General features: G+C 40.8%; 1 protein-coding gene across 1 annotated transcript in view; it reads left to right on the forward strand.

Annotated features, from left to right (window-relative positions):
- The first annotated feature begins 10432 nt into the window (after nt 1-10432).
- Nucleotides 10433-23738, forward strand: part of tmem164 (transmembrane protein 164) — a 124280-nt gene continuing 110974 nt past the window's right edge. Inside the window, exon 1 of the mRNA XM_087991928.1 lies at nt 10433-11013. Coding sequence (XP_087848054.1) covers nt 10591-11013 — 423 coding nt within the window. The 5' untranslated portion in view covers nt 10433-10590. The remainder of the gene's footprint in view (nt 11014-23738) is intronic.

Below are 23738 nucleotides of genomic sequence, written 5' to 3' on the forward strand. Positions count from 1 at the left end.
GGCTTTTCATAGTCCATCTTTGATTTTTTTTTGTCTCTCCTTTTAATGGTCATTTCCGTTTCCACGGACTGGTATTTGAAAGTCACATATTACAATTCTGCTAATTATTAAATGGCCTGGAAGGTACTTCCTCTCATTTGATCAATTTTTACTTGTGTAACATTAACACACTCTACCCCTCCCTAAGTCCATACATTGTAACCCCCTTCAATATCTTCCTCTCCTCAAGACTTGTCCAATATTATCTTAATCAATCTCACTTTTGTCACACACCATAAACTTAATCAAACGCTACAGCTTTATTCTTTGCTGAATCATCTTGCTTGCACATCATCTTGCCCTTAACATCTTAAAAGATCATTTCTGGCCTAATTTTAAATCCCTTATGGCTCTCAATCTTCCTGCACTCCTACAGTCCAAAAGTCCCTCACCCTTCAAGGTTTTTGGTCCTTTGACTGTCATCATGTGCATTTGTCACTTCCTTCTCTTGCAGTTGGTGGCATTGCTTTTAGCTGCTAAGATTGAACCCATTGAAGTTTCCCCCTTGTTAATTCCCTCTCCCCTTCTATTTGCTGTAATTGTATAGGTTATCAAACACGGCAGATCATGCTTGACTAATGTAATTGAATGCTTTGGTTAAGTAACAGGGAAGGTTGATAAAGGGGATCCTACAGGTGTTGCCCATGGATTTAAAAAAAAAATTGACACTGTACCAAAGCAATGGCTGATTAGCAAAGATTGGGGACTATAGAAAACAGTGTCAAAGTCAACTTTGATTTAACAACAAACTTGGATTAAGAAGAAATAAAGGAGTTGAGATAAATACATTTTTCCAGCATGGACAATGATAGACAGTAATGTTACCCAAGAATCAATGCTAGGGCACTGCTTTCCCGAAATCTAAAAATGATTGGAATACAGAGTAATATTTCAAAATTTGCTTATGATATCAAACTGTCACAATTCATGAAAATGACATCAAATGACTACAGCAGGACAATGCAAAATGGGCAGGTAAGTGGCAAATAGAATTTAGCGCAAAGGAATGGGAATTGTTCTGACAGAAGTGATAGGAAAAGGCATCCCAGTTTTATAGAATGTTTCTAATGAGGATGTAGGAACAGAGGGGCATGAAGTCCATGTACTCAAATTCTTACAATTGGCAGAACATACAGATATAGTTGTTACTGCTTATTCTCACTGCTTATTCATACAGTTATGCAAGAGTTAAATCTAAAAAGCATTGCTCCAACATCTAATCCCACAGGATAAAGAATTTCTAACACTTCATTGCTCTGATTGCTTCAATGGTTTCTGAAATGGCCGATAATTTTAAAATGGCGAAATTCAGGTAGGATATCTGTAGCTTTCCAATTCAAGTTGATAATCACCTTTCTGATAATCTCTGTCTTTTATGAAGCTTGCTCATGTGTAGTGGATTTTTAGCCTTGCTACTCTGTAGGGAGATCTAACTGTTTAGATATTGCTTTTTATTTCTTCCCTGACCTGCTCTTTGCAGTGACACAGGATGTTCCTATTTGCACGTTTTTTTCTTTAGTGCCATAAATGGCACATGGGGATGTTTTGATGCCCTGTAACTTTTACAGTCCAATGCAAAATTGACTCTTTGCTCACAGGAAATATCAATTCAGCCAGTCCACAAATCTTGTGCTTACTATTCAGCCAGTATAGCTTGTCTTATGAGTCTGCTTCCATGGGTTTTAGTGCACTTACAACAGCTGTATAATTTCAAATTTTGCTTCTGGCTTGTCCTATAATTCACATTTTGCATTGCTTCCTTCACATTTTCTAAGTGAAACCACAACTGATTACCATGTTGTGGTATTCTGTATATTTATACAAACTTACCAAGCTCACATAAGGATTGGTAAATGGACATAGGTTCTGTATATTTGCAAATTTGTTACAGAAACTCATCTGTTACAGAAAAACACAGATATAATCTATTGCACTACATATTGCAACATGACTGACAATGGATACTAATCATATTTCTGCATCTTGGTTAATAGATGATTAGCATGTTCCTGCTTAAAATGATATCAAACCGTCCAGAGATTTTCTTTTTGTGCTTACAGAATTGGGTTCCACTTGATCAATTTCACTGTTTGCATTTCAGATCTACATCATTCCTGCCAATCTCTGCCACTCACTGCTGCCACGTTCACAGTGGCGGTAATGACTCAGTTGGTAACAATGGCATCCTTGGGACATGAAGTGAATTCAACCCCACTCCAGATATTTGACCATGCATTCTAGGCTGACACCTCAGTACAATACTGAGGGAATCCTTTGGCAGTCCCTCAGAATCAAGAATTTCTTCCACTTCATTGTTTCCATTGCTTCAATGGTTTCTGAGATGGCTGATAAATCTATTGCATGATTGCAGACTCTGTCACATGCATGGCAGGTAGATTTGAGGGGTTAGGTAGATGGGTCAATTATAGGTTTGTGAGCTCCCTCCAATGCCTCACATTTACCTTGCATGTTTATGACCAAGTTAGTTGGTGTGTTTGGTGTCTTTCTCGACAAAGTTTCTTCAGTTTGGTTGATCACAATCCAGGTTGCCCATAAGCCCGTAGGGCAGCACGGTGGCTCAGTGGTTAGCACTGCTGCCTCACAGCACCAGGATCCCAGGTTCAATTCCAGCTTCGGGCAACCGTGGAGTTTGGACATTCTCCCCGTGTCTGCATGGGTTTCCTCCAGGTGCTCTGGTTTCCTCCCACATCCAAAGATGTTCAGGTAGGGTGAATTGGCCATGCTAAATTGCCCATAATGCTAGGTGCATTAGTCAGAGGGAAATGGTTACTCTTTGGAGGGTCGGTGTGGATTGGTTGGGCCAAAGGGCCTTCTTCCACACTGTAGGGAATCTAAAAAAAAGATTGGATGCTTTGAGCACATCCCTACAATGGCTCCTCTGTTATTCCTGGGCGTCTCCTGCCACAACTAAGTTCTGTGTAGTACAACTGCTTTGAGAATTTGCTGTCAGGTTAACGAAAGACATATCCCATACAGGAGAGCTGTTTCTTTAGAAACATAGAAAGTGGGAGCAGGATTAGGCCATTCAGCCCTTCAAGCCTACTCCACCATTCAAAATGATTATCCAACTTAGTACCATGTTCCTGCTTTCTCCCTGTACCCTTTGATCCCTTTAGTTCTAAGACCTATATACAATCATGGAAGCCCTGCAGTGTGAAAACAGGCCATTTAGCCCAACAAGTCCACACCAACCCTCCAAAGAGTAACCCACCCAGACCCATTCTCCTACCCTATTTCTCCCGACTAATGCCCACAACCTACACAATTTAGCATGGCCAATTCACCTGACCTGCACATCTTTTGGACTGTGGGATGAAACTGGAGCACCCGGAGGAAACCCATGTAGACTTGGGGAGAATGTGCAAACTCCATGCAGACAGCTGCACAAGGCTGGAATTGAACCCAGGTCCCTGGTGCTGTGAGACAGCAGTGCTAACCACTGAGCCATTGTGCCACTGTAAATCTAACTCCCTCTTGAAAATATTCAATGTTTTGACCTCAATCACATTCTGCAGCAGATAATTCTACAGGTTTATCACTTTCTGAATGATGCAATTCCTCCTCATCACAATCATAAATGACCTACTCTGTATCCTTCAACTATGACCCCTGGTTCTGGCGACCCCTGCCTGCATTTACCCTGTGTTGTTCTGTTAGACTTTTATACGTTTCTATAACATGTCCCTTCATTCTTCTAAATTCCAGTGAACATAGTTATAACTGATCTAATCTTTTTTCATATGTTAGTACTAACATCCCAGAAACCATTCTGGCAAACCTACTTTGCAATCCCTCCAATAGCCAACTACCATTCCTCAGATAAGAAGACCAAAACTGCATACAATACTCTAGGTATAGTCTCACCAAGGCCTTGTACAATTGCAGCAAGACATTCCTGCTTCTGTACTCAAAGTTCTCACTATGAAAGCCAATATATTATTTGCCTTCTTCACTACCTGCTGCACCTGCCCCTCATAGTTTCAGTCAACAGTGTAGTGCTGAAAAAGCACAGCAGGTCAGGCAGCATCCAAGAAGCAGGAAAATTGACGTTTCAAGCAAAAGCCCTTCATCAGGAACTCACACTTGATTCTAATCTCCAGCATCTGCAGTACTCAATTTCGCCTGCGTGGTTTCAGTAACTGGTATAACGGACACCCAGATCTTGTTGCACCTTCCCCTTTCCTAGTCAATCATCATTTTCTCTTTCTGCTACTAAAGTGGATAGCCTCACATTTATCCACATTATCCTTCATCTGCCAACTCACTAATCTTGTCAAATCACAGTGAAGCATCTCTGTGTCTTCCTCACAGCTCACTGTCCCACCAAGTATTTGTGTGATTAACATCTTGACACCAATGAAGTTGGCTGAGGAGGGGAAACTAATGCTGGATCACCTTTCCAGCCACTGGATTTGGAGGATATTGCAAAGCATCATAAATGGTAATACTCTAGTTCTGTGAGGTCCTTTTGTAGAAGTCTAAGTTTAGGAGAGCAGGAATTGCTATTGCTCAGAAAAACATAATTTTAATCTTAGGTTTGCAAGCCTGGTTCTCAAATATTCTTTCAAAGGCAACATTTAATTGGCACATTGGAGACAATCATGGATTTCATCATTCACCTGTATCAGTAGGAGGCTGTCAAGATAAGGACAATGGTCTGCATTTCCCAGTCTCATGATTGACCTTAACTGACAGGGGGAGATGTTTTACTGTGAAGGCTATGTGCAAGGGGATATTAGTATTCCCAGTGTTTATGGAAAGTTCTATGTTTTTTGTATGCTTCCGTGAAGAAGTCAAAGTGACTTGGAGCTCAGTTTCAGAGTTTATACACAGACCAGCATCACCTGAAGCTCAGTTACTGAGGTTGCTTTTGTAATGAATGTGGTGCAGATTGAACAGTTCCCCAATGCTCTATAGATTATCCTTACACCTGTGGGTAATTTACTGGAAGTGAGGTACAATATTATCATGAGAAAAATGAGACATGAATTGGTGCAATGATACAACCTTGTTGACCCTGGTTTTCAGTGAGATGGTTATTTTATCCATGTGGTTTGCACACCATGAGTTTGGGTTCTTTACAGACTGGTCAAGGAGGAGGTAAAGTCAAGACCACCTTCAGGCTTCAGCTTCAAGACTATTCATGGTAATCATAGATATACTAGGCACTGATTTATAGTAACTTTAGTAACAGTAATGATTTAACTTCATCATGTATCCAATTCCAGGTGCTTGCTGTGTTTCTTCCAGAGAGTCTCACTTAAGTGTGTTTTTCAGAATGATCCTAGTGGTCAAGAATGTTCAAAATCCACCATACTGTTGTATGTATACTCAATGATATGCAAAGCTGTGACATCATTACAAGGTCCTAATCCCCTTACTCAACAACAGGGTCTGTGGTGGTTCCATTTGTGAACATTATAGTTTCTGTGTCATTGTGGAGCAGGCAAAGATTGGTTGTAAATTTCTGAGGGCAGCTAAATTTGAGCAGAATATTCCAAAGCCTTCACATCTTACAGAGTCAGTGGTTCTTCTGACCTTGAAAAAGGTCACATACAGCAGTTGGTGTCCCTTGCACCTTTTTTTGATTTTGCCCAGCAATGATAATCTGTGATGCCTCTCGATGGACAAAGTCTGCAGTGTGACTCTGGAAAGAGCCTCCGGTCTCTGCAGTGACAGGTTACAGTGGGTGTCCTCTGTAGTTACTACAGTCTGAAATGTCTCCCATCTTGAATTAAAGACTTGATCACAGTGTCCCTGAGATGTTTATGTCCCAGATGAGGGATATGAGCTTGTTTAGACAGACCAGAACTATATCACCATTATGTTTCAGAATTTCAGTAGAGATTGCATCTGCTCCAGGGGAGTTGTTAGTTTTGGATATCAGGTTACTTTTTAGACTTTGCTCTGGACTGGGATAACACGGAGACCAAGTCAGATGTGGTATTGATGATAGGAATTGAGGACATTCAGGTCTAAGTCAGAGTTTCAGTTGAATTATTGAACATGTTCTTTCAGGCAGCACCTCCTGCCTCCCTATCCTAATGAGATACCATCCATGTTTGGCTATAAACAGGGTCTGGTCAAAGACGGTCTGATACTGTAAAGAGATTTTGTATGTAGGTGGTGTCCACAAGATTTTGGGATCTCCTGAGGTCTTTCTAATGGGTTTCATTATGTACAGCCTTCAGCTGCCTATATGACCTACTTAAACCTTGAGACATGGAGAAATTTCCAGTTCAGTAAGTTTTATATTTATGCTTGGTTGGGACTTACATCTCTTGATAATTTTATCCACCCAGTCATAAATTTCTTACTGGAATGAACAAGAACATCTTTACATGTGCTTGCTCTAATGGACTTGTGGTCAAGCAAGCACTATGTGTAACTGAAGGTTAACAATTAAGGTGACAACTTCAATTTTATTTTTCTTGTTGTAGTATTTCAGTTATCTCTGCTGTTAGTGGGCCAGCATGATGAAAGTGGTAGATTGAATAAATTGGTGATTGGATACAGTGGTGGTCAGTCCAGCAGTCATCAGTAGCTGCCATTTGCAGGTATTGGACATGTGTGCAATCCCTTGCTCAAATGATAACATACTCAAGTGGCAGTGTTTTTATGAGGTTGTGCCATGAGGAACAGGTTGTTGGTTATGACAGGATTATGTTCCAGATATTTTGTCAGTTTGCTATCCAGACAGCAGGAACAAAGACAGCGTAAAATATTTTGTTTAAGCTACATCCTCTTAGTTCAACTTTCTTAAATATTGACTTTTTGTTGACTGACAACATGAATGCACTGATGACGTGATGGCAATTGGTTACAGTTTCTAGGAAGTTCTGACCAGAAGCAACCAAAGGACAAAAGCTCACAACATTTTCCGAGGACATGACACTTCTTGCATTGTATAAACATTTCAGCTAAGCCAACACAAAGGACCACGAGAAAAAAAAATCTCTGCTTTGGCTAGTTCTGAACAAAGGAAACAATCAAGAAGCATCATTAGTTGAGTCAGTGCAAATGTCTCCACAGTTACCTACCCTTAATGCAAGGGTTTCTGATGAGGGAACATAAACAATATTAACTGAGTATCTTCATTCAAAGTCCAGTCACATGATTGAAACTCCTGGTTTATTTGAATCACTTTTAATGACACAGAGCTAGCTTTTGTTTTTCAGTCTGCTTGTCACAACAGAACAGTACACATCACAGTCGGAAGTTTCAGGTATCTTAATTTATCACAGAAGTCTTATTTATAGAATGGAAGTTGTGTTTTTCACCTATGAAATGAACCAATCTCCAGCTTACACCTACAGCAATTTCATTATATCTGAACTGGCACAAAAGAGATCTGTGCACAGCCAACTAAAAGAATCATAACTGGATATTGATTTACTGATCTTGCTAATTAATGTGAACTAATTTTTCTATCTCAATATAGGATTCTAAGTAATTTGTAATTCGTAACTATTCTCCTTTCCTTTCTCTTTGCTTTCTTGGATATATATTTGAGTGAATATATGTTGTGAAGCATTCCTCCAAATTTTGAATGTATAAATACACCCTACTTTGTTTTCATCTGATAGAATTTATTGTGGGTCATTTTAAATTGGACTCCACAGACAAGATTTGGAGAAACGCATCACTGCTTATTTTTAAGAGAAAACATGACATTTTTAAGAAATCCCTACTATGGACAAAAAAGGACAGTTCAAATTATTCACTATGCCCCTTCCTCATGTCCATGACTGCCAGGAAAAGGAGCTTGCTTTCCTGCCTCCCATCTCTGACTCTATGATTCCTTCCTTGCCTATCACACCCTTTCAGTGATGTGTGACATTTCTGACTTTGACATTGAAATCTCTGATCAGTTTCTCACCTGTTCGAGTTTTGGTTATGAATTGCTCCAGTTCTATTTAGAATTCATTTTTGGTCTCATCTATTGCCTCAAGTGTAAGAACTTGTGCTCTGCTGACAGTGGCATGTTAATTCATCAGTCTGGTGAGCTGGACATTTGAAGCACTCCCTTATCCACAGTGGAAAATCACTCAGGCATTAGACAAGCTCATTTCTGGAGAGGTGCACTTTGTGGAGATGTTGTTCCTTGTTTCCTTAGTTTCCCTTCTTCTACCCATCATGTAAAACATAGAGCAATGTTGGAATTCCTTAATTATCATGACAATGAGGGGCTCAGGTCTGTCACTGTTTGGGTTATTCAAGGGGGTCCTGATTTTCAAATTCCCAGAATTTATTTTGTTGAGTGGAAAATACCTTCATTTTTTAAAAGTATGAAGTGGTTGGAGCACACCAACCATAACATAAGTCTTGGCAATGCAATGTGGTTCTGAGACAATTAAAGACCAGATTCTTCTGCATAACAGGGTCAGTGCATGTTCACATGTAGATGTGACTGTGACATGCTGCTAGGCACAGGTCAAAGCTGAGGAACCAATCAAAATAGTAGCTAAATCTAGGCTCACCAGTACATCAAGTCTTTCAGATAGTGCAGTGGTTGGATAAACCAACAGATTGAGCCAAGATGCTTTGCTAATGTCATGACCACAATATGCATCTTAATCCTTTCAAAAATTGGACATAAGCAATATGTTAAGATGATTTTGAAATGTGGATTACAGACAGCACTAAGTCTTTGGCAAGTACATAATAAAGATGGACATAGCTGAGGGTACCTCCCAGCCGATGTGTGAAATTCACACATCTTACTGCCTTTCAGTATTGTCCCATTTTTAAACAAATTGTCTGTTGCCATCTTTCATACCAGGCAAAAGAAATTAGTTCAATGCAAAAAATTGCTTTGGCAATTTTGTTACAAGGTTTCCAGTGAGCCAGAAAATGGTCAGGATAATGTCAACTCCCATTGTATATTGATGGCCCACTCCATCCAAAATAGACTGGGTGGGTTTCTGAATCAGCAGTCGTGTCGTCAAAGCTGTTCCAGGGAGTTTCTTACCCTTATTTGCTCTTGATACTTTGGAAGGAGTAACAAGTTAGTACTCAAATTAATTTGGGAGAAAGTGAGGATTGCAGATGCTGAAGTCGGAAAGTGTGGTGCTGGATAAGCACAGCCAGTCAGTCAGCATCCGAGGAGCATAAGCCTGAAGAAGGGCTTATGCCTGAAACGTCGATTCTCAAATTGACTTGCCGTACGATGATCGCACCCTCCCTGACCCATGAAGTCCGCGCGTGGAACTTGAACCCATCGATTCTTGCACTACAAAACCTTCATTCATTTAACTTAATTCCATTTTATTCATGTCTTCCCTGTGAGTATTTTGCAAGGAATTTGCTTTCATCCTTTGTCCCTTTCCCGGTTGGATGCTGTTTATCTACATCTGAATTCTGACCAAGGGACTGAGTCCGAAACCACCACTACTCCACTTGCCTGTTTATTCCATAGATGCTGACTGACCTGTTGAATGTTTCCAGCGCGTTGGGGGAGAACAGTTTGACATGTGCACTTCCACGATTTTTTGTTAGAATGGTCGCCTGAGTGGTCTCGTTATGGCGTGTGGCGTATGGAAAAAACACATCATAAATTAGAAAAGGTATTTGGGAGCAAAACGTCAGTTAAAATGCTTCAAATATTAACCACAAACCTCGTGTATGTATTGATACAAAATTACAGCATTGAACAATCCATTTATTTCTGCAGTTTATTAAGCTGCCGAACCCACCCCCGACTCTCAAATGACTAAGGTGATTAATGATACTCCATAATGAGGACTCATTTTTAAAAATGGGGTTAAATTAACTAAACTAGTTCAAATCTAATGATTGCACCTCAATCGATGTTTTTCTACTGTAACGTTATTTTACACGGAAACTATCTGAAATAAAATAACATTTCTTTTGAGGGGGGCGGAGGAATGCGCTGACAGTTCAGCGAATAGAAACACATCCAGGATCTGGTAAAGTGACCCGTTCAGTTATATTTGGCCTGAAAGGAAATGAGCACATTTGGCAAAAACAGGACTGATCTCGCTGCTTCATGCCTTGCTCTCCTCGCCTTTACTCCGCGTTAAACCAAACAAAAAACCCTCAAAAAAAAACGTTACTTTACACTGGGAACACCCCCATCAAACAAACAACAGTATCCCTCCTCCCTTTTGTTGTTCTAACGCCCAGTGGCGGGAGCTAATAAATTCCTTCTTCGAAGGGGAGAGGGGGGAGAAAGACTAAAACGCATTACCTCTTGAAATGTGACTGGCTCAGGGTGACCTGTCAATGTCCCAAATGGGTGGGATCTCACTGGTTTGCAACCAATCGCATTTTACTCCCATTTCAGCCGCTATCGTTCCTGTGTAGGGGAAATAGCTTCGGCAACTTTGTCACAAAGCACCCAGTGAGCTAGAAATTGGTGGTGATGCTGCTTATTGCACAGTAAAGAGGGGAGGAAGCAAGCTCAATTGGGGTGAAGACGCGTTTGAAATTCAGCTCCATCTGGGACCTGAGAACCACCGGTTGTTCCGTTCCCTGGACCTTCAGACAGAAAGGCCTCCTGCAAAGTTCATGTTCCGACAAGAAACCAATGTTGTAGTCTTTGCGCCGTCTTCTGTTTGCTCCGACCGAGACGTGAAGAGGAGCATGTATCGTTACAACGTGTGCATGTTGCTGGACTGGGCGTACGGAGGGGTGGATCCCAAATTCGCTGGTAACGGGGGACCCGAATGCGCGGCGTTTCTGCCAGTCCGCCAGCGATGGGTGGAGACTGTCATCTTTGTGGCGATTTCCTTACTGGAGATGGCTGTGTCGTACCGCAAGATCAGGCAGCAGGAGCTGGGCAGAGTGTGCCAGGAGAAGCAGGACAGTCTGGGCAAAAACCTGCTCTTGGTCGCCCTGTGCCTCACCTTTGGCATTGAAGTTGGCTTCAAATTTGCCACCAAGACTTTAATTTACCTGTTGAACCCCTGTCACGTTGTCACCATGCTGCAGGTAAATGGAGGGAGAGGCAACCTGATTTGTTTGTAGCTTATGTGTGGATGAAATGAAAGTTACCCCATCAACTCAATTGCCAAAATAAAATCGAAATAAGATGAGCTGAGTCTTAATTAGACTTTTAAAGGAAATTAGTGCCATGATTAAGTCATGTTGGAGCTCCTCTTGAATGGAGTTTTGGTCAAATATAGACATCCAACCAGTATGGCCAGTGGTGACTGAGTTCCATGGGCACAGGATGACTATATTTCATTTATGTAGCACCTATTACAGCACCAAGATTTCCTGAAACATTTCGCAGGCAACATAAAAGGAAGGGGCCATTCAACTCCTGAGGTTGGTTCTGTCATTCACATCAGTCAGGATTGAACTGTACCTGACTCCCCTTTATTATCCTTCCAGAATCTATCCATCTTAGTGTTGACATTTTTTAATTAAACTGGAACTCATCAATTGCTTTTTTGGGGGGAGGGAGGTTGGGGCCTACCCTTTATGTGAGGGAATGCTTCTTGACATCACCTTAGTTTAATAATGGCCGTCTCTGGTTTTCAGGTTATTCCCTCTTGTTCTGGGTTCTCCCATAAGATGCAGTTATTCCTCCATCAAAATGTAATTATCTTAAAGGACTTTCAAGTAGATCTGTACACAAGCTTCTGTTCTCCAAGGGAGTACCAATTTAATCTGGCCAGGTAGCCAGTATGTGATTCAGAATAACACCGCAGTGTGGGTTTGTTTCCTGTTCTCGGAGGTAGATTTGGATCCTGCCTCCTCACTGGGTCCCTGAGAATGGGAAGCAACATTAGGGAGAAAAAAATTGTCAAAGGAATCAATACAGTCTGGGCACATGAACCCTTTTTTAGTCTCTAGCATCCTTGCAAAGCTGTGCTGTGTCCATTCCAATTCCGATATCAGGCTTCCTGTAAGTGTGATGAGCCCAGTAAACCTGTTTCATAAGTTCCGTTCTGTGCAACAGCTTCTCAGAGCTTGGGACCAATCAGGGATTGACACACATTACTGTATACTAGTGGTTATTTGTGAACCATTAAACTAAATACAGGAGTAAGGTATAGCAGGGTTTCAATAGAACGTTCTTCCATCATGTCCCAGTTTCATATCATCTAACATAAGTCTGGCTATTAGAATGTAGTTATTAATGCAGATACTATTGACTCTTTTGGAAGGTCTAATTCAGGAATGGAGTACACTAAATGGCTGAACGCTTGGAGGTATCTAGGGATATAGATCCATAATTTCCCAAAAGTGGCAATACAAGTGGATAAGGTGGTCAAGAAGGTGTATGGCATGTTTGCCTTTTTTGGTCAGTGTAAAAAATTGTCAGTGATGTTGCAGCTGTATGGAACTTTAGGCCACATTTGGAATATTATGTACAGTTTTGGTGTAAGAAGATAGTAAGTGCCTGGAATGCACTGTCAGAGGAGGTGGATACAATAGTAACATTTAAGGCAGAAGGCGGTGGCCTAGTGATATTATCGCTGGACTGTTAATCCAGAGACCCAGGAAATGGTCTGGGGACTTGGGTTCGAAACCTGACACGGCAGATGGTGGAATTTGAATTCAATAAACATCTGGAAGTAAGAATCTACTGATGACCATGAATCCATTGTTGGAAAAACCCATATGGTTCACTAATGTCCTTCAGGGAAGGAAACTGCCATTCTTGCCTGATCTGGCCTATATGTAACTCCAGACCCACAGCAATGTGGTTGACTCTTAATTGCCCTAGGGATGGGCAATAAATGCTGCCTAGCCAGTGCTGCCCTTGTCCCGTGAATGAATAGAATTTAAGCAACTTGACAGACACATAAATAGGCAGGCTGTAGAGGAATATGGACTGCACCGTTTAGAAATGCATTATGTGTTGGCAATGGCATGGTGGGTTAAAATGGCTGTTCTTATGCTGCACTGCTCTTTGTTCAGGAAAGGAAGGCTAACATTTCATCATCCTTTATTTTTAAAGTTGTCAGCTTTTAGTGATTTCTATGTTTGGATCCCTAATTCTTTGTTTATCCACACTTAATAGCTTCTCACTATTGTTTTAAAGTAAAAGTTGAGAGGGCCTATCAGGACTCCACAAACATGATAGATGTTTGGTGGATAGATTTTGGTAATTCCTCTGGTTGAAATAGTGACATGAGGTTTTTGCATCACCTGAGGTAACAGGTGGGGCCTTGATTTGCTCAAGCACTGCACCTCCTGACAGCAAAGCACACCTTCAATGTCTGAATATAGAAATTAATGTTGACCTAATCTGGGATATCATTTTTGCCAGAACGGATTGATATGCTAGATCTGATACCATTTTGAGATCTGCTAAATTCTTAAAACATGGTTCCTTGCTCTACCGCTTTTAGAATAGTATATGAATCACTGCAGAAATGCCCTATTTGTACGATTTGTTAAGTGCTACATATTTGTCACTTGTAATGAAGGAACGAGAACTGACCCAGCAATAAGTATTTGCACATTGACAATGTCTTTGCCTATGTATTACATAGAGTTGAAAAAGAAACCCAATATGAAGCAGTGATGGGTGGAAAAAAACTAATGTGATAGGCAACCAATTGTGGATTTGAAGTTCTCTGAAGAGAGTGTGTGTGCAAGGTAAAAGGTTTGAGAGAAATACAGTGGTTAGCACTGCTGCCTTGTAGCAGGGAGGAAACCCACAGAGACACAGGAAGACCATGTAAACTTCACACAGTCACCTGAGGTTGGAATTGAGTTGGATAAGCAGAGACCTGGGTTTGATTTCAGCCTTGGGTGACTGTGTCTGATTGTCTGGAGTTTGTACGTTCTCCCTGTGTCTGTGTGTTTCTGCAAGTTGCTCTGGTTTCCTCCCACAGATCAAAGGGTTGATGTCAACTTGATGTTCCAAATGGCCTCTGGACACTAGGGATTCTGAGTACAGGGCTAAGGCAACACTAGCTGCAAAGAAACAAGAGAAGAATGCTGAAGTGATTAGAGTTTGAATAAAATTCTCATTAGGTTTTGGAATGAGACAGTGGAAGATCATCGTAGAAGAAGCTGGAGAAATTCCAGTCAGCATAATGGCCCAGTGGTTAGCACTGCTGCCTCACAGCACTAAGGACACTCAATTCTAACTCAGGTGACTGTGTGGAATTTGCACGGTCTTCCTGTGTCTCTGTGGGTTTCCTCCCACAGTCCAAAAATGTGCAGGTTAGGTGGATTGGCCTTTTTGGAGCAACTTGTGGTGGAGCTCACTAGGGAACAGGCAATACTGGATTTAGTGTTGTGCAATAAGGCAACTTGATAAGGGAACTGAAGGTGAATGAACCTTTAGAACCTTTATAATTGAATTTACGGTGCAATTTTAGAGGGAGAAGATAGCATTAGAGGTAATGGTATTACAGCTCAAAAAAGGCAACTATAGAGGCATGAGTGAGGAGTTATGTAGAATTGACTGGGAGAGGAGCCCAGTAGAAAATACAGTGGAACGGCAATGGCAGGAGTTTCTGGAAGTAATTCAGGAGACAGAACAGAGATTCATCCCAAGGAAAATGAAGCATGGTACAGGGAGGATGAGGCAACCACGGCTGACTAGGGAAGTCAGGGATAGAATAAAAACAAAAAAGAGTGTATGTAATGTGGCAGTGGGAAAGTAGAGGATTGGGAAGCTTACAAAGACCAACAGAAGGCAACAAAAAAAATGATGAAAAAGATTAAATAGGAGGGTGAACTAGCCAATAATATAAAGGAAGACCTGAGAGTTTCTTTAGATATATAAAGGGCAAAAGAGAGGCAAAAGTGAGCACTGGCCACTGGAAACTGACACTGGAGAGAGAGTAGTGGGGAACAAGGAAGTGGTTAAGGAACTTAAAAATTATTTCGCGTCAGACTTCACGGTGGAAGATACGAGTAATATCCCAAAAATTCAAGAGAGTGAGGGGCAGAGCTGAGTTTGGTGGCCATTACAAGGAGAAGGTACGAGAGAAACTAAATGGCCTGAAGTGGATAAATAACCTGGGCCAGATGGACTACACCCCAGAACTCTAAGGGAGATATATGAAGAGATAGTGGAAGCGTTAGTGGTGATCTTTAAGGAATCGCTAGGATCAGGGAGTGTTCAGAGGACTGGAAAATCGCTAACATAACATCCCTGTTTAAAAAGGGCTTAAAGGCAAAAGATGAAAAAATACAGATTGATTAGCCTAACCTCGGTTGTGGTTAAGATCCTGGAATCCATTGTGAAGAATGAGATTTCCGAATACTTGGAAGTATTTGCCCTAGTAAAATAGGGCAAAGTCAGCATGGTTCCATCAAGGGGAGGTCATGCCTGACAAATCTGCCAGACTTCTTTGAGGAAGTAATGAGCAGGTTAGACCAAGGAGAGCCAATGGTGGTTATTGATCTGGAATTCAAGAAGGCCTTTGACAAGGTTCTGCAGAGGAGGCTACTGAGTAAGATAAGGGCCCATGGTGGCAGAGTCAGGATGCTAGCATGGATGGAAGCTTTTTTTGTCTGGCAGAAAGCAGAGAGTGGGGATGAAAGGATCTTTCTTAGGATGCAGCTGGTGTTCTGCAAGGCTGTGTTGGGACCACAACTTTTCACTTTTTATACATTAACAATCTAGATGAAGGAACTGAGGGCATTCTGACTAAGTTTTCAGATGATGCAAAGATAGTTAGGGGGACAGGTAGCATTGAGGTAGGGAGCATGCAGAAGGATTTGGACAGGTTAGGAGAAGGGCAAAGCAGTGGAAGATGGAGTACAACTTGGAAAAGTGTGAGGTCATGTGCTTTTGTGGGAAGAATAGAGGCGTGGACAATTTTCTAAATGGGAAGAAAATTCAGAAGTCTGAAGTGCAAAGAGACTTGGGAGTTCCAGTTTGGAATTCTCTCAAGTAAACTTGCAGGTTGAGTCAGTAGTTAGGAAGGCAAATACAATGATGGCATTTATTTTGAGAAGACTTAAATACAAAAGCAGGGATGTACTTCTGAAGCTCTAAAAGGTTTTGGTCAGAGCACATTTGGGGTTTTGTGTGTAGTTTTGGGCCCCGTATCTCACGAAAGATGTACTAGCCCTTGAACGTGTTCAGGAAAATGGTCTCAGGATTGAAAAGCTTAATGTATGAGGAATGTTTGAGGACTTTGGGTTTATACTCTGTTGTTTAGAAGGATGAAAGGGGATCTAATTGAAACATACTGGATACTGAATGACGGTAGATGTTGGGAAGATTCTTCCATTGGTAGGAGAGACTAGGACCCAAGGGCATAACCATAGAGTAAAGGGAAGACCTTTTAGAACGGAGATAAGGATAAACTTCAGCCAGAGAGTGGTGAACTTATGGAATTCACTGCCACAGAAAGCTGTGGAGGCCAAGTCATTGAGTATGTTTAAGACTGAGATAGATGGATTAGATTAGATTCCCTACTGAGGAGAAAGTGAGGTCTGCAGATGCTGGAGATTAGAGCTGAAAATGTGTTGCTGGAAAAGCACAGCAGGTCAGGCAGCTTCCAGGGAACAGGAGAATCGGCGTTTCGGGCATAAGCCCTTCTTCAGGAACCTGGATGCTGCCTGACCTGCTGTGCTTTTCCAGCAACACATTTTCAGCTTAGATTCCCTACTGTATGGAACAAGTCCACACTGACCCTCCGAACAGTAACCCACCCAGACTCGTACCCTACATTTACCCCTGACTAATGCACCTAACACTATGGTTTAGCATGGGTTCTTGAGTATCAAGGGTTACTGGGAGAATGGGGTTGAGAAACTAATCAACTGTGATTGAATAGCAGAACAGACTCAATTAGCTGAATGGCCTAATTTCTGCTCCTTTGTCTTATGGTTTTATGGATGTGCAGGCTAGGTGAGTTAGCCATGAGAAATGCAGGGTTATGGGGATAAGGTAGGGGACTAGGTCTGAGTGGGATGCTGTTCGGAGGATTGGTGCAGACTTGATGGGCCAAATGGCCTGCCATTGCACTGTAGGGATTCTTTGATTCTGTGATATATGTGACAAGGTGATGAGATTATGATGGAGTCAAATGCAAGTGGCAGTTTTTTGTTTTTCTTGTGGCATTCAGAGATTGATGAGAGTATTGGAATAATTGAAATAAAAAATGCCTGAAGTCCAGAGCAGAATAGGGTGGTGTTTGTGGAAAGAGAGTGAGAATATTTCAGGTTGACATCTGCTCGAATAATCAGCCAGATGCAAGAGAGATTGATGTTTTGTTTATTATTGCACTGTCTCATTTCAGTATGTTGCTTGGGCATGTATTTTGTGAACTCTGTATAGACTTTAAAGCAACATGATAATACTGAAAGCAATACCATCTGCGATGTTAGAAGAGCCAGCATCTCTGTTTTCCTATCAGGAGCACAAATCTTTAATTTTATCATTAATCTGCGTCCCTCTCCTAATTCTTCACACAGTCAAATACCAGTCAAGCTTAAGTTGGTCTGCCAGATAAGATAATGTAACTCACACTGATCATATCAGTGGAAGAAGGAAAAAACAGGCTGACTCACCAATGTATTACTAATGGTATCTGTAAGTAAATAGGAGCAGAATAGGCGATTTTGTTGTCCAAACCTGTTCTGTCATTCAATTTGATTATGGCTGATCATCAAACTCTGTTTGATGCTCTCTCAAAGATCTTTCTTGCGTCATCAAACTCTGTTGCTGCTTTCTTCCCATACCCTTTGAATTCTTTCACCCTAAAAACTGCAGCTAACTCCTTCTTGAAAACATTCAATGTTTTGACCTCGACCACATTCTGTGGTAGCGAATTCCACAGGCTCACCACTCTCTCTGGGTCAGCATGACTGACACTTCCAAATGGCTTTTGCCCAAAACGTCGATTTTCCTGCTCCTCGGATGCTGCCTGACCTGCTGTGCTTTTCCAACACCACTCTAATCTAGACTCTGATCTCCAGCATCTGCAGTCCTCACTTTCGTCTACTTCTAAATTGGTTGTCAATGTAAGTATTTGGACACTCAAGATTATTTAGTAAATATTATTCCATTGTGCAATAACGTCTAATATTGGAACACTTGAGTTTGCACCCTTGGGCTGGTTGGATACTATCAGAACCTTGCTTGTTGCACAGCAACCAAACAATTTGCTGATAGACCATAAGATATAGGAACAGAAGTAGGTCATTCAGCCCATTGTGTCTGCTGTGCCATTCAGTGACGTTGTGGCTCATTTGAGAATCCTCAATACAATCTGCCATCCTTTTGGCTGTACAGTCCAGCATTGCTCTGATAGGATAGCCATATTTCTCATTTGTATGATAGACAGATGGTAAATCTCGTAGCCGGTTAGTGGTAAACATCACTTGTGTTGCTTCTGCATACTTGCATGTGAGACAGTTAGACTCATCTGTTACTTAAATTTTTGATGTACCTTACCCTTCCAAGATATTTGGAGGTAGATTGGGCACTCTTCAGGACATGTCGTAGGGAGTACATGTCGCATATGAGGTGCCTGTCAAGTGAATTTCTTTGTTCTGGATGGTATCATTAAGACATGTAAGGAAATCCTTTACAGATTACTGTAGATTAAAATATAGTAAACATATCCTCTACATATTAAAAATGTGCATAAATAGGAGAATGGGTGTCATTCTCGAAGCCAAGTTTCTCATGGAGCGCAAGAAAGATCTTTGAGAGAGCAGTGACCCCAAGGCAACACTATTTGGGAATACATGGGACCACTAAAACTGAACTGAGTTGCTGAGTTCATAAGTTCAGTGAATATTGATTCACAGTGATGCTAGATCATTAGATTGTTTTCTAGGATGAGAGAGCTGTGCTGTGAGATTGAATAGAATGGGCCCATATTTTCAGGAGTTTAGAACAATAAAGGGTAATTTCATAAACAGTTCTGAGGGACGGACAGGTAGAGGTTCGGAAGCTATTTCCTTGACTAGAGATTCTGAACTTGGGGATCATAGTTTCCAGGTAAGCAATTAGTCACTAAGCTCTGAGATAAGGAGGAATTCTTCACTCGGGGATTATGAATTTGAAGGTTGTGGCTATTCATTGTGAGTATATTTAAGATTGTACTTCATAGATTTTTGGGAAAATGGAGTTGATTTGAGAGTTCATGATTTTATTGAATAGTGGAGGAGACTCAGAGGTTTCACATCTTACACTTTTTCAGTTTCTTTGAATATTGTGTTTTCCCTGACCTGTCTGTTTCAACATCATATATATCTTGGTGCAGTTAGAGAAAGATGTAACATGCATCAGCTGAAGACTTATCTCACCAACTTCTTCAAACTCTACCTATCCAAATAGGAATAGGTTTATTGTGTGCACTTGTGATCATTAGGGTCTACACAGGGATATTGACTTGAGACTCTTCTCCCTCACCTCTTTCAAACACACTGCTAAAATTGTCGTTATCACGTTCTAAATTAGTTATCAGTGTTATTCTTTGCACACTTGTGACCATTCAGCAAATATCATCCAATCATAAATCATATCAAATGTTGGAACACCAAGTTTTGAAAGCATGGAGAATTGAGATTTTTTTTGCAATGCACAGAATGAAGGAGAAATTTCTACTGTGAGTCACAACATACATGTACAACAGACTTGCATCTATCTTTTGATATGAAAGAAACATGAATGTTATATGTTATGATCCCTGCTGATGTTACTACCGGACAAGTCAAATTCTAGGCTGAGATCTGTCGATGGATTGTACTTTTAAAAAAATTACTGAGACGGTCCTTCGTTGAAACACAAGCTCGCAGTTGTTGGTTTGGTTTTAACAATAATGATTTATTATGCAAAAGAAATGAAAATAAAGTATAACAGACTAGGCTATTAACATATAACAGAATTTGAAAGAATTTGAAACGCAGCAAAAATACAATTCCATATGTCCCAACATCACCATTTCAGAGTACTTGAATACACCAGAGATATACTTCTCTATCACAGCTATAGGTTTGACTTAACAGTTGCTTTCAATTTCCAGCTTTAAGAGTTTGATTACTGCTGCTCAGTTATGTGAATAATTAAAGCCAAGATGTTCTCAACTTCAAATAATGATTTGAGAGTTCTAACCAAACACTTATGGTCTGGAACTTTCAAACTTACCCTGAGGTAACCTTTCTCCTTACTGCTCTAAACTAATTCTTTTCTGTAGGTGAAACTGTTCCTTACGTCCAGTGAAAATTCCATGAACAGAAACAAAATCCAAACTATTTTTTTCCACCTATTGAAATCTCCTCAATGATTACTCTTTTTGTCCAAATGTAAAATTCTGACCATACAAGCAAATTTACATTTATAATTTCAGGAAGATTGTCTCTCATACGAGTTTTAACAAAATCAAGACTCTAGAAAGACTCTTGGGTTGTTCATTTAAATCCCCTCATACGCTCTTACCAAGACCAACATATCACTCCTAAAATAAATGTTTTTTTAATATCACACACCTTCCATTACTGAATATTGTGATTTCTCCCTCATGGAGTTATGAGCAATCTATCACATGACCAATAAAAGATTTAGCTCTTAATGTTTGAATAATATAATACACAGCATATTAATTTAAATATAAGTATTTGTTCATAGGAAGTGGGTATCATGGGCCAGGCCAGCTTTTATTACACATCCTTACTTGCTCTGGAAAAGGTTGTGGTAAGCTGCAGCCTTGAACCATTGCAGTCCTTGGGGATATAGGAGCACCTATGTCGCTGTTAGGAAGGGAGTTCTAGGATTTAGACCCAACCAAAGTGAAGAAATTGTGATGTTTCCAAGTCAGGATCGTGTATGATTTGGAGTGGAGCTTGCAAGTGGTGGTTTTCCCACGTACCTGATGCCCTTGTTCCCCAGATGGCTGAGGTTGCAGATTTTGAAGGAGCTGTCATAGGCGGTTTAGTGAGTTATTGCAGTGCACCTTATAGGTGATAAACATTGTTATCATTGTGTGACAGTCTCGTAGGGAGTACATGTCGCAGACGAGGTGCCTGTCAAGTGAATTTCTTTGTTCTGGATGGTATCAAGCTTTGTGTGTTGTTGGAGCCGCACCATCCAGCCTCATGATGAGCATTCCATCACACTCCTGACTTAAAATGTGGACATGCAGCGCTGAGGCAGGAAGCAAACTACCTGCTACAGAATTCCTCACCTCTGACCCACTCTTACTGTTCTAGAGCTGCTTGATGCCATACTCTCTGTCAAATGTGGCCTTGATATCAAGCACTGTCACTCTCATCTTCTGTCTGGAATTCAGCTCTTTTATCCTTATTTGAACAAATTCTGTAATGAGGTCAGGAGTTGAGTATTTTGACGGAACCCAAACTCTGTCACTGAGCAAGTTATTCCTTTGACAGTGCTATTTAGTAGCAATGCTGATGACCTCTTCCACCATTTTGCTGATGGAGGGTATTCTAGCCAGGTTTGTGTCCTGCTTTGTGCGAACAGAACATACCTGAGCAAATTTCCCAGTCGTCAAGTAGATGTTCAACAGGTTTTATGAACTGAGATGGTTATGATGTCTTTGTCAAAGTTCCAGTTCTTTATGATTTTGTTTTTTTGTTTTTTTCCTTTTCTAGAAAGTAAGTAATCTAGAGTATGTGTTCAAGTTCTATCTTGGCAGTTTAAGTCTTAGGATTCAGTTCAATGAAATTTACCAGTTAAGGTGCTTATGAAGCTTAAATTGTCATCAAAACCCAACTGGTTCACTAATGGGGCGAGAAATCTGTCACCCTTATCTGTTCGGGCTGTGGACACATCCATGTGTTTGAGTCATAAATGACAATACCTACGAAATAGCTAAAAATACAGACTCGTGCTTCAAATGAAGGTCCAAAACAATTTATAATTAATGTAGGGCTTTTTCTAACCCAAGGTGATTCACAGAAGCATTGGAAAATAAACAAAAATAGTCAGTCACCTCAAAATTTGGGGGGTGTGGGAGATAAAAAGCTTAGTCAAAGAAGAACTTTTAAGGACTTAAGAAAGTGGGGTAGAAAGTATAGGTAAGGTATTCTTGAGCTTCATGCAGGCAACTGCAAGTGTGGTCACCAGTGGTGGAGTGATTTCTAAACTCTGGAATCTTAAGAGACAAGACTCAATTAGTGTCTCCATCTCTGAGGGTTATAAGGCTGGCAGAGAATGGCTCCAGCTGTGAAGAGATTTGAGAACAAGAATGAGAATTTTTATGTCATAATGTCGCTTGATCAAGTGTTTGGTGTAGGTCAGTGAATATAAAAGTGTTTGCTGAATAGGAGTTGGTCTGGGTTAAAACACAGTTAATGCTGTTTCAGATTACTTCTCCAGTTTGCAGGAGGCTTGCCAGGACTGCACTGGAATGGTTGAGACTAGGGATACCAAAGACATGAATGAGTGTCTCCACTCACCTGATGAAATCAGGGGCAGAATTGGGACAAATTATAGAGGCAAAATGGTGATATAATAATTAGGCCTGAGGCTTAATTCACCATTAAATGTGTCACCAAAATTGCATGATTTGAATTGCTGGTGTTGGACTGGGGTATACAAAGTTAAAAATCACACAACACCAGGTTATAGTCCAACAGGTTTAATGGGAAGCACACTAGCTTTCGGAGCGACACAATCACCTGATGAAGGAGCGTCGCTCCGAAAGCTAGTGTGCTTCCAATTAAACCTGTTGGACTATAACCTGGTGTTGTGTGATTTTTAACCAAAATTGCAGGCAGACTGATTTTAATCTTGGGCTGTTGCAAGGGATAGATATGGGGATAGTAGCAAGGAAGTTTGGAGTGGGAACTGAAAACAGTTGCTTCAGCTTTTCTGTAAACTAATGGTGGGGATATGTGTGTCCAACATTAGATGTCAGAGTTTGATATGGGGGAGGTGAGAGAGATTGTGGCGTGTCATTAATTTAAATATGAAACTAACTTCCTGTATTTTTCAGATGAGAACACTGAGGCCAGTGTATAGGTGAGAAATAGGAAAGCAGAAAGATTCTTGGGGGACAACATAGGTAATGGTGAGGAGCAGGAAGCGATAAGTTATTGCAAGGGATTGGAAGGAGATGTTGGAGCATGCTGTGGTCAACTGTGCCAAAGACTAGAGATGGATCATAAAGGGAAAGTTTACCTTCCTATCGCCTAGGATATGACTTGCGGGTTTGGTAAGAGCTGTGTCGGTACTCTGATTTGGTGGGAATCCAATTGGAGAGATTCGTACTTGGAATTAAGATAAAATAAGACAAGGGAGCAGAAGTAGACCATTCAAGCTCATGGAATCTGCTCTACCATTCAATGAGATCATGCTTATTTGATAATCCTCAACTCCATTTTCCTACCTTTTTCTAATAACCCTTGATTCCCTCAGTGATTAAAAATCTATGTATCACAGTCTTGCATTCTGGAATGGATTCGAAAAGTTGGCCTTAGAGCAATACCCACATCTCAAGGCTGAGTAATGTGTTAACAAGCAACTGTTCTTATCCCCATCAAAATTTTTCATCTCCAGTGTTGCTCTGAAGAGTGAATATAATTCCATCATTAACAGTGAGTGATCATTTTTGCTTATTGGTTGGCACAAGTCCAGCATGCACGTCTCTAGATGGGCCCAGAGGGAGTATTTGAACAAAAGAGGGAGACTGGTCTGGGATTTCTTTTTCTTACTTAGATAATACTGAAGCTGCTTTTGGCCCTGCCACAGTGACATTGGTTGAGATTCGCTAATTTATTACAGATTAGAGATCTGGTCTTCCTAATCTTTATAT

The sequence above is a fragment of the Chiloscyllium plagiosum genome, unplaced genomic scaffold (genome assembly GCF_037043375.1).
Source record: "Chiloscyllium plagiosum isolate Xiang-an unplaced genomic scaffold, Cpla_swu_hap1 HiC_scaffold_11, whole genome shotgun sequence".
Taxonomy (NCBI): Eukaryota; Metazoa; Chordata; class Chondrichthyes; order Orectolobiformes; family Hemiscylliidae; genus Chiloscyllium; species Chiloscyllium plagiosum.